General features: G+C 36.6%; 1 protein-coding gene across 1 annotated transcript; it reads right to left on the bottom strand.

The window, feature by feature from the left end:
- Nucleotides 1-4,308: 4,308 nt before the first annotated feature.
- LOC147848808 (putative carboxylesterase SOBER1-like) lies at nucleotides 4,309-12,588 on the bottom strand. The gene is made up of 6 exons (XM_087338089.1): nucleotides 12,524-12,588; nucleotides 6,675-6,727; nucleotides 6,454-6,577; nucleotides 5,811-5,932; nucleotides 5,431-5,538; nucleotides 4,309-4,668 (listed from the first exon to the last, which is right to left on the bottom strand). Exons 1-6 carry the CDS (start codon nucleotides 12,570-12,572, stop codon nucleotides 4,585-4,587), a joined length of 540 nt encoding a protein of 179 aa, XP_087194215.1. The 5' UTR covers nucleotides 12,573-12,588; the 3' UTR covers nucleotides 4,309-4,584.
- Between the last annotated feature and the right edge of the window lie 6 nt (nucleotides 12,589-12,594).

The following is a 12,594-nucleotide window of genomic DNA, read 5'->3' as shown; positions in this document are numbered from 1 at the left end:
CGCATCACTGTAGTCTGCAACATTTGCATCTTGTGGATGCTTTCCTTTCCTCTTCAACTTCAGACAGTCTTTCTTCCAATGCCCTTTCTCATGACAGAAAGCACACTCATCTTTGGCAATGCCTCGACCTTTTGATTTGGACCTTCTTCTTCTCCCCTTTGTATGGCTTTGTTGATGGCCTCTTGCCATCAATGCTTCTTCTGATGTCGTTGATTTGGTTATCATCTTATCCTACTTTCTCAATTCATAACAATATAAAGCAGAACAAACAACATCTAACGACGCATACTCTTTCCCGTGAAGTAATGTAGTTTCTAAATGTTCAAACTCATTGGGAAGAGATGATAACAACATCAAAGCTAGATCCTCATCCTCAAATTTAACATCTAAACTCAATAGGTCTGCTACCAATTGACTAAACATGGTGATGTGATCATTCATAGTAGTACTTGGTCTATAGTCAAATCGAAATAACCTCTTCTTCATTAGGATCTTATTTTGACCAATTTTTTCAGAAATTTGCCCTGCAATGCCTTCCATAATTTGTGTGCAGAAGTCTCATTCTTGAAAGCATATTTCTGCTCTCTAGACAGGCATGATCGAATTGTTCCGCATGCCAACCAGTTAATGACGATCCAATCTTTATTGTCTACCTCTTCTTGTTTATCTTCTTCAATGGCAATATCAAGACCTTGTAGAAAAAGAGAATCTAAAACCTCTCATTGCCACATGCCGAAATGGCCGGTACCATCAAATATTTCTACAGCGAACTCGATGTTCCCAGTGGAATCTTTGAGACTGTATTCTTTCCTTTTTCATCTCTTGATGCCATTATAAACTTAATAAACAGTGTTCAATATTATAGCTAACAACAACCCTATGTTTCAAAAGGACCAAAGCAAATATTTTCTGATGTGGAAGATCAGACAAAGCTGCAACCATAGAGCATACTCAGACAAAACCTGGCTCTGATACCAATTGTTGTGGAAGCGTGGAAATAACAATATATAACCAGAAGTAAAACTATTATATAGAGTAAGAAGAAAATATCAAATAACACCAGAATTACCGAGGTTCGGCCAATCAGCCTACATCCTCCAAAGCAGCATGCTCTATTACGATTTGGGAGAGAAGAATACAGATTGAGAATATCAAACTACGAGGTAGAGGAGCCTATTTATAACTCCCAAACCATCTCCCTCAACTATGTGGGATAAATAATGGGCCAAAAAGCTAAAAGAGGGTATGTCGTCACTATCGGATTCACTTTGATCCAACACCTCTGTATTGTTGCTGGATTGAAGCATTTTCTGCATCCCTTTATCACAGTCAATTCCTCTTCACTCATCGGCTAGTCATATGTTGGCTCAACTCTTCTTGCGGCCTACGTAGTTGAAGTGACATCAGACATTCTTCCTGTGGTCCAAGGTTCACCTCAAAATAGTCAGCTATACTGTCCTCATCATCAGAATTTGGTTGAGTGCACAGGAGGGCCACCAATCGGAGTTGAGTACCATGAGGCTTCTTCGTAAAAAACAACATCGCTACTCACACGTACCTCTCGGGTTTGGGGGTTGTTGCACTTACACCCCTTCTGTGCATGTGAGTAGACGATTAGTATGCACTTTTTGGCTTTTGCGTTGAGTTTCTTTCTTTTCTCTTTTGGCACATGCACGTATACAATGTTGACGAAGACCCTTATGTGTGTCATATTCGGCTTGCACCCAAATTACAGTTCATGTGGAGTCACTTGTGCACTCCCCCAGCCAATGTCCGTCAGCAAATAAACCGCAGTGCTAATCACTTCGGCCCAATGGTTTTTCAGCATATACTTTTCTTCAAGCATTGTTCGTCCCGCTTCAGCTATAGTACGGTTCTTCCTCTCAGCCACACCATTCTGTTGTGGTGTATACTTGCACGAGAATTCCCTTTTGTTGGCCACTGGTTTCGGCTTTGTCTGATGTTATTGAGCTCCTACCTAAGTTGTAGTTACCTGGTCGTAGTGCCGATGGCAAAAATCTTCTTCAGATTTTCCCAAGCTGCTTTTGGTGTCTTTGAATCTCTGATGTAGCCCAACATGTGATCATGCACAAAGGATGCAAGGCAGTAAAGCACTCTACTTGCTACTTGTTCCCAAGCCGGGAAGTCCTCGTGTGTTGCCTCTAGTGCTACTTCATTCACTCCTTCATTATAACTCCAATATCCATGCCCGAGCAAATACTGGTGCATCTTGTGTGCATCTTGTATTGCCAAGATGCGTAGTTGCAACACTCCAACTTCTTAGTCGGTAGTGTGCTTCCCATGTTCCTCTCCATCTTCTTGTTGTTGGTCGTTTACTTGTTTTTTTTTGTGTCTAACAAAGTTGGTTGCAGAGGATCAGACTTTACCCTCACGATCTGATATCATCTAAAGAATGCGGAAGTCATGATACACAATTGGCCTTAATTGAACAGAACCACAACAATGGAAAACCAAAGATGGAAAGAGCAAACACAAAGATGGTGACTTAGAGAGAGAGAGAGAGAGAACACCAAAGACAAGAACTGTATTACCAAAAGTTAATCCGTCAGTTACACATTGCTCTTTGAGCATATTATATACTTAACCTAAAATACCCTAATAAGATAGTGGGCTTTCGTATGTACAAGGGGTTGAGCTTGCTATCTCAACAATGTAGTGATCACTATCGACTAGAAAAAGCACAAATGTTATCCACATGAGTAGATATGTATACATATTGACTAGAAAAAAGCCAAGTAGCTTTAAAGTGACAGATATACTTATTGTTTGAATTGTAGGATAGATATATATCGAGAAGAAAAGTAGACTCCCTTAAAAAAAACAAGTCATATATAGAGAAAAAAAATCACTCCATATATGTAAATATTGGGAGCCATATATTTAAAGTATGATGTTGTTATCTCTTGGATATCCCACCGAAAAACCATAGCTTATTAGTTCCTAATACGCGAGGTAGTTCTCATCAAACATAGCTTGATGCGAAAAACTAACCAAATTGTTCGAGGTGCTAAAAAATATGGATGCAAAACGCAACAAGTTTAGAGCACAAAGAACACACATAGAATTATAAGACAGTTGTAACACAATCAAAGAGAATATATGATGAGAAAGAAGGGAAGAGATTTCTTTTTATAAATACATTCATGCTCCATTTGTTCTCAGATCGAGAGGTTGTGCCTCGTTTGATGCTCTAGGGATCACCGAAAAACAAGTGAAAACGTGAAAAAAATTAGAATGCACCAACATCAACTATTAGAGTCAAACTAATTAGTTAAACACAAAATAAGGACTTAAAGAAAGGCAATAGGCATGCCAAACCACCCGGCCACCCCATAGCGACCACATGATACAAACCTGAACCTCCTCGATGCCCTATATCATCGAGGGTTGATGTGAGTCATACCTTGGTTCCTACGAGGATCACACATGCTTTGCTAACATGAGCCATAGCCACATTGTCATAGTCTCAACATAAGTTAAGCCTCTCTTGATAAGAAGGTTGCTAGTCTCCTTATATGTGCAAAAACCCTAGGCCCTAGTGTTCACACTTGACTACTTTACATGCTGAGGCCCTAGTGTTCCCACATAGTAGAATTGAATATTACCATTTACACCCTCATTTCTTTTACAATTAACCTACAAATACTCATAATAATATTAAGGAAAACTACAAAAAACCTATCTTATGATTAGTTATCATTATGCTCGTCACAATAACCAACCCAATTTCGGAAAGCAAAATATATCCACCAATGTTGTAGTTGCCAATACGGTATTCAACAATTTGTTTTGTTTTTGTTCATTCATGACTTCATTGTAGTCTCACAGGCATCCCATGCATTGGTCATGCAAATAGTTGTAATAAGGGCATGGTATAATTTCTAATGAACTGACTGTAATCTTTGCCCCAACATGAGTTAGATTCAACCTATCTCCCTCCTTGTCAAAATATTATATAAACAAACACCTAACTAAACAAGTCCTTGCAAATATTTCTATCCATACAACAAATAGCAAGCTATGCCTTTTCGTACATTTACTAGCTCATCTTCAATTTCATATGAAAGAAGGGGGGGGGGGGGGAATCCTCACATATAAATAAACCTAGTAGCTTGTTTCAAACTCACTCATAAATCTTTCACTAACATTTCCAAAGAATTGCATTCACTCACAAATCTTTCACTTTATATTCACTGATTAGCAATTCAAAGAGCAGCATGGTATACCTTATTATTTACATGTCTAGAACATTTCATTGGCATACCATTTGTATTTGGATATCAAACCTCCAACTTCAACAGTATCTCAAGGAATGAATTTAAAAACATCAAATCAACACAAATGCAGTTACGCATCATCTTGTTGACATACCATCCATTCATTTCTGGCATTGAGTAGAATGAACGCTCATTTCTCAAAAGATGAATTTATACTAGAGATTTAACATCACCCATAAATTATGAGCATGGTGAAGATTTTAAAATGAATTCTCAGAGGGAGGAATTCTCAAAATGAATATCCAGGATATATTTGAATTCTCCAGACCCTGGACTATTAAATTATTTATGATCTCATTCTTGCTGTGATCCACTGGTTCAAATCTGCAAGTTCGTCAGGGCTGATGTTATGCTGTAATCCAGGATATGCCTACAACAGAGAAAAATAAGGTTTAACATGGAAACACCAATGCAAAGGAATGTAGAAACAAGTTTACAAAAAAGTTTTAATTAACTAGATCCGCAAAACACTGCTTCTATTTTCAAAATCCAGTAACACCCAATGTAAAGACATGTAAGGACAAGGGGAAACTCACAAAAAACTTATTTTGACTTGTCAAGTTTCCCATTCTATTATCGTCTTCAGAGGTCAAATATGACCTATGAGACAATAATAAAATCTCTCTCTCTCTCTCTCTCTCTCTCTCTCTCTCTCTCTCTCATCCCATCCCATCCCATTGTCTGCCATTTGAACCCTTGCTTCCATGCAACTTAGCTCAAACACACTGCAATGTGAGACGGGACGTTGGAGCACAAGTGATGAGAGTAGCCGACTCTTCACATTTGAACCCTTGCTTCCATGCAACTTAGCTCAAACACTGCGATGTGAGACGGGACGTTGGAGCACAAGTGATGAGAGTAGCCGACTCTTCACACTTTGCCCGAAACAAGTTTGGGAGTCTAAGTATCATACTTTGATACAACGTTTTGCCTTTGATCACATTCAACTATACTTTCCACACATCTTCAACCAAACCCAATCATTGTACGAATTTCTCTCACAGTCACAATGTGCACTCTCGATTGCAACAGTCATTGGTAAAATTCATCAAAACATAGGAGTGTTTTGGTAAAATTCATGAAAACACAGGGAAATGCATACAACATACAAGACATTGGAAGTGATCATCACCTTGAATTCACAATGAATTCCATGATTGGAAAGCAATGGTGGAGCTACTTGCCCGGCTTTGAAATGAACCACTGGATCATCTATACCATGTAGCCAAAGTAATGGTGTCTGTGGTAAAAAATCATATGATATATATTCAAAGTTAAAATCAATTTTGGAAGAATGATAAAACAGATAATAGTTGCACTTCTAAAAAGAAAAACTGATAATTACCATAACTTCATATCTGTTTTCAGGTGTAATCATCATCTCACACATTATACATCATTGTTTATGTGTGTAATTTCACTTTACAACTTGTGGCTTCTTAACAAAATTGCACATTTTGATAACACAAGAAACAGTGGATAATAGAACTTCTTGCTGATTGTCAACGTTACCTGTTTTCCTTCTTTATTCACTCTTTCGAGAAAAGTTGCATTGAAAGGAACCCATCCACTAAAAATTGCTGCTCCTGCCAACCTTCTAGAATAAGACAATGCACTTGCTAGAGTTAATGCACCTGATTCATAACAGGAGCACAATTCTCATTAAATTAGCATTACTTGAAAACAGGCAAAACAACAAATTAACCTAAACTTGTTGGGCATGCATTAGAATATCATAAGTTTCAAAATGTACAAGTAGCACAAATATAATGCCGCAAAAGTGGGTTCACTAAGGCATTTATATATAGAACATGTTATTCGGAAAAAAAAGAGCACAAAAATATCCTCCACTTTTCAGCAACTTACTGCAATACCTCTACACTGCTTTCAATTACAAGAATACCTCTGACTTATTTTGAACCTACCAAAGTCCAACTATTTAATTAAATCAGATCACCCGTAATGAGGCTTGTGATAGTGATTAGTTATGGTTAATTAGGAAATCATAAGCCATGTAATAACATATTATTGCTTTGGTAAAATCTAAAAGACCTAGGGGTATTCTGGTTATTTAAAAAACATGAAGAGGGATTCTCATATAAGTTAAAAATTTAGGGGTATTTCAGTGCTTTGCACTGTTAGTAGAAAAACTTGCCTCCTTGGCTAAAGCCACACAGAAAGATTTTATCAGCACTGATGCCAGTGTTAACTTGTTTGTCGAGCATTTCATGAATTTTTTTTACAGCAACTAATAAATCTTCCTCATTGTTGGGAGAATCCTGAGACAAATATGTGTGTTAATAATTTCTATACTGTAAATTATGCTCACCGGAGAAAAGAATTCCAGCAAAGCTGCACCTTTTACTGAGTACTTACAGCTTTGATCGGTATTTCTGGTATATCAAACCATGATGGCATAATTGCTCCATCTGCAGTGAAATATTATAAAACAATTCAACATAATTCAACACGATGTTAGTTATAAAAGTCATGAATAGATACATTCAAATACTAGTCTTTCGAAACTTCTGGAAAATCAATTTATACAGTGGTGTTCTTATATATGAGACAATCTACCTATGTCATCAGCAATGTGTAGTGGATGTGAATTAAAAGACTTTCAGCATGGGCAGTAGCAAATATAATACAAGCTTCTCCATCTTATCACATTTCTCAGTTAGAGGAATAGAAAAAGAAAAATAATCAATGATGGCATAGTTCCTAGGGAAAAACTCTGAAATGCCCCTCCCTTTTTTTCCCAAACACTCTTGAGGTTTGTGTTATTTCTCCAAATACCCCATTGAACCTCTGAAATAGAGAAAGAGGCCTGTAACTGCTGAAATAGCACATAAAGATGCCAAAGAGGTGAGTTACCAGAGGGATTTATGTCAATAAAGAAAAGGTTGGGTAATTTGGGGATTTCCCCTAATTTCTATAATTCCATGAACATATGCCTCAGAGAGAGAAATAACCTGACACTCAGCAGCTTGTTGGGATTAAAGGCCCTTTAGGTTTCTCTAACTAAACTAGAAAAAAGTTTGAATATCATTTAAAATTTTCTAATTTTTGTTAAATTTTTACAGTCTCATTTTCAGAACTATACTACAACTTCTAAAAGAATATTTTGTACTTTGAATGGGATCCTTGGACAAGATTCCTACTCAGCATTTAAAGCTCTTCTTTTAAGAGCATATTCTATGTATCTTGGATAGCACATATACATATACATATGTGTGTGTGCACTCCTACCCTGTATAATTTTGAAGTTGTACGCTTTTGTTTCGCATAACTGCTTCTACTTCTTTAATCCCTCCTATGTGTTAAACCCCATAATTGTTTTTAGTTTTTATATCTCTTCCTTTAGATATTTCAGAAAACTGTCATTCTATCCTCTACTTCATTACAACTAGTATCAGACTGAGTGTTGCATCCTTTCAGGATCTCCATCTCTTAGTCTTCCACCTTGAATAAGTGGGAGTTTTTCTTTCATATTTATTCTGTATTCCTTCTTTCACCATGGCAAATAAATCAGCCAATGTTGGGGTAGAATTCAGGAAATTTGATGAGCACTAGATTTGACTTATGGAAAGTTAGAATGGAAAGCACACTTTACTTACATGGATGTGCAGAAGCATTGGAGGAAAACCAATCAGCTGGTATGGATGATGTAACTTAAAAACTGCTCAATCATAAGGCAGTTACCCACATTTACATGGCAGTATCAGATGAAGTTTTAGGAAATATCAAGGGGCTGACTAGTGGTCATGAGGTATGGAGTCAACTATCCCAGTGAATCAAGTTAACTTGATGAGAAGGCTCATCATTGCACGACTTGAAGATGCCAAGTCTGCAGCTTAACTCATTTCCACATTCAATGGTCTACTAAATCAAGTTCAAGATGTGATTTGTTCCAAGGATTAAGAAGAGCTTTTATCTGTGGGATAGCTTGATTTACAAGGCTATTCTACAATCTTCACAAGTGAAGCATGGAAGATTGTACGTGGAACAAGACTTGTTGCCTGAGAAAGCAACAGAGGTACACTCTATTGCCTTTTAGGTTGAGCTCTTTCTGTCAATTCATTACAGTTGCGGAAGCAAAAAATGGATTAGAATTGTGGCACAAAAGATTATGTCATATGAGCCAAAAGGGCTTGGCCATTCTACTCTCTTCTCAGAAGCTAGTGATCAAAAGTAATAAACGTGAGTTTTTTGCAATGATTACCTTTATAGAAAACAAGTAAGGGTTCTTATAATATTGGTTCTTCAGGAAAACATCACCACTTGAGATCATATACTCTTATTTATGAGCTACACCTACTAAATCCTTAGGATACTTCTTACATTTTGTAACTTTCATTGATTATTACTCCAAAAAGTGTTGAGCATATTGACTAAAGGATAAGACAGAAGTGTTTGTTGTTTTCAGAAACCTTCATGCCTTTATCACTACTCAAATAGGTTTGAAACTGAAATGTCTAAGGACAAGCAATGGAGGAGTGTATATCAACAATCGATTTACAGTTTTTTGTGCAGAAAATGGAATCAAGAGAGAGCTACAGCTCCATACAATCCAGCATCTAATGAGTGGCTAAACGATACAATTGGACATTATGTGAAAATGTTCAATGTATGCTATCCACATCTAATCTCCCTCACGAACTTTGGGGAGAGGCTTTACAAACTGCAACGCATATTATTAATCGATCCCCAGACAATTCACACAAAGGTGGCATACCAAAGTAGACTTGGTCTAGCAAATAAGCCTCATATGATCATCTACGCTTGGTTGTGAAGCTTTCGTGGACATTAGACAAGAGCTAAGAAACAAACCAAATGCAAAATCCCTCAAAGGCATCTTTCAAGGATATGGTGTAGAAAGTGAGATGGGTTATAGAATTTGGTTACCACATCTCCAAAAGGTAATCAGAAGTTGTGATGTTGCATTCAATGAAGCAGAAAAAAGCAATTGTACCTCATTAGAATCAACAAACAAAGTGAAATTTCAGCAACAACCACCCATTGACTCAAGAATAACATCTCAGGGTGATGAGCGAGTAGACATCTACAAACTAATTATGTTGCCAAAAGAGGATCGGCAGCAAAACAGGGAAATTTTAGACCCTAAAGATGAAGATCAAATAAAGCCACCTACAAATGAAGACACTTTTCTCTATTTCAGTCTTTTTGAATTTGGTGTTAAACCAAGTGGATGTGAAGAAGACTTTCCTTCATGGTAGCCTAGACGAGGAACTTTATATCTTGCAACTTGAAGGGTTCCCAATTCCAGGAAAAGAGTTTTTAGTTTGTAAACTTCAGCGCAGCCTCAATGGGCTGAAACAAGCCCTACATCTTTGGTATAAGAAATTTGATTCTTTCATGCTCTCAAATGGCTTCATTAGAAGTACGGCAGATCCTTGTCTCTATATGAAAAAGGAAACTAATGGCAGTGTCATTATTTTGGTTTTGTATGTTGATGAGATGCTCATTGCAGGAAAGCATGAAACAACTCTGCAGGAATTACAAATGCAAATTCAAATCTACATTTTCTATGAAAGAGATCGAAAATGCTGAGCATATTCTTTGAATAAGAATCGAACGGGATAAACAGAAGACGCTACTATATGTGCCCAAGAGAAGTACATTAGAAGGTATTGGAAAGGTTTCAGATGATTGATGCAAAGCCATCTTAAATGCCTCTTCAATCACAAGAAAATCTTTCAAAGGCACATTATCCCAAAACCAAAGAGGAAACAGAAAAAATGCAAAATACAAAGATGAGGCTAGAGAGAATGTAATCGATCTTGTTTGGAAATAAATGAGGATTTGAACAAGATTGAGCTAAAGGAAGCATTAAAAGAGGAAGAAATGGACATTATGAGTGAAATGAAGAATGTATGCACAACGAAAACCCAAGCAAGCATCATGCTTTGTTAAATACAAAGATGATGGCGTGCTTTTTGCAAATACTTTGGAAGATCCACAAAAGCTTATTAGGGTATTGGAAGAGTTGCATGCATACTAAGTTGTGTCAATAGCTCTAAAAAATATGATGCTTGTAAAACAACAAAAGACAGATAAACCACGCATTAATGTACTAGCCACTTGAAATTGTGGAAAGGTTTAAATATCTTGGCCTTGACATTCCCTAGAATCATAGATGGAAAGAATGTGCTACCTACCAGGCGAGATAGAGAGACAATCATGAATTTGAGAACACATACTTCAATGCTTTGGTGACACCAATGCTTCTCTATGGGGTGCAACTATGAGGCTGTGGCATCCTAGCTACTCTTAAGAAAGAGTTTGAAAATGTCTAATAGTAGTCTCTTACAAAGATTCTCCTTAGTCAAGAAACAAGCACCATACACCCTTTTATTGCGAGAGGATAATATTCTATTGAGATCATGGCCATAGAGAGGGTTGTTTTCAGGACATGCATAAGGTTCAAAAAAGTCCCTCACATTAATTTCCTAAAATCCCAAGAAAAGCAAACAAAAAATTCAAACACATAAAATTAAAATTGGATGCAAGATATGAAAAAATGGTTTGGAAGATAGAATATAACATAATTGCTTCATGATGCATCAATAAATTCCTCAGCGAACAGAGCCTTTTTGCAACACCAATGAATCATGACATGGAAAAAATATGGAGACTCAAGTTTCACAAATTATACTACTACATATGTTGCATCTAACTACAAAACCATATTCTTCATTACACAAGGAAATTGCAAGGACTGATACATTTAGTGCCCATCACAAGACATTCAGGCACAGGTGATGAGACTAGTTTACTATGCACATTTTGACTTCAAGTAGTCCATGAGTCTACTTATCACGCTCTGATACCTATGATCACATTCGAGTATGCTCTCTACACATCTTCAAACCAACCCACTGCTTGCACGGATTTCTCTCATAGTCACCATATGATGCACTCTCAATTGTCACATTCATTAGTAAGGTCTTGAAAATCAAGATTTTCAACTCACTTTCACATGCATACATGAAAATGTTATATATTTGGTCTCATAGGCCATTTTTTACCTCCAAAGACAGTAATTAAATCTCTCTGTCACAAACATTTCCACCATAGCTTTAGAATTTTGTTTCAGAAAGTATACCCACATCTTTATACCTCAATGATCAATGGTTAGCATAATGCAGGGAGTTTTTCCAATTTCTTTCCATTCTTTTTCATTCTTCCATAGGATATCCCCCATGGACCAGCTTCCTTATTATGTGTATAATATTTTTCAATGATGCTTCATTGCATCAATTCTAAATCAATAGCTTCTTTTGATCCATATCATTAACTATTATCAACAATTCTTAATCCACAATGATGACATGTCCCTTTGCAATCCTCCATCCCATTCTTCCATTTTTGAGCATTGACTAAAAATGTTGAATCATTGCTTGTCTTCCCTTCTTAATCAGAGCTTGGCTACATCTTATCTCTATTTTCTTTCCATACAATATCTAATCGAAATATTCCTATCAAATAGGACATTATTCAAATGAAATGGTTAGGCCTTTTCTACATCCTATGTCTGTTTTTCATTGCAGGTAAAATCTTCGATAAATATCTACCACAAGAAACGATATAGTTAGGCCTCTCTACATCTTCTATCTTATTTTCTTTGCAAGTAAAATCTTAACCAAAAGTTCTATCAGATAAAATGATATTCAAAATCATATGTTTTGGACTTCTCTACATCTTACGCCCTATTTTCTTCATGTGAAGGATCTAAACCAAAATATTCAATAATAGGAATGTATCCAAATGATATAGTTAGTCTTGATCTACATCATTTCCTATTTTCTTAGCTGAACACTGGTGGCATGCCTAACACATGTAAGTTGGGTGTTTTCAAAGGCGTACAGATGAATAGCACGTGAGAAAGATCCAAACCCAAACGTTCTACCAATAGTTGACAATAATTTCTATACCATTGAATGCAGAAAATTAAAATGATATAGTTAGGACATCTCTATATCTTATCTCCTATTTTCTTTGCGGCTGAGACCTAGACCATAATTTGTTCAATAATATACAATGCATATATATTAACACACACATACTCATATACGTCTATAAATTTCCACCTTTTTCACATTCAACTAGCCTATATCTACTTGCAAGAAAGAAAAGGAGAGGAAAAGTTTCAGAAAAGTGTGAACTATTTTTTGTATTATATGAATCAATTTTTATGAGCTTACGGTTGCAAGAAACAGGTTGAGAAGGAGCCGAAGGAAAATGCCATTTCATGTCAGAGAAGCCGAAGCCATGG

The sequence above is a fragment of the Azolla caroliniana genome, unplaced genomic scaffold, assembly GCF_043228905.1.
Source record: "Azolla caroliniana isolate FFs.n. ecotype wild unplaced genomic scaffold, voAzoCaro1.0.p SCAF_215, whole genome shotgun sequence".
Taxonomy (NCBI): Eukaryota; Viridiplantae; Streptophyta; class Polypodiopsida; order Salviniales; family Salviniaceae; genus Azolla; species Azolla caroliniana.
This window is presented reverse-complemented; position numbering and strand designations above follow the sequence as displayed.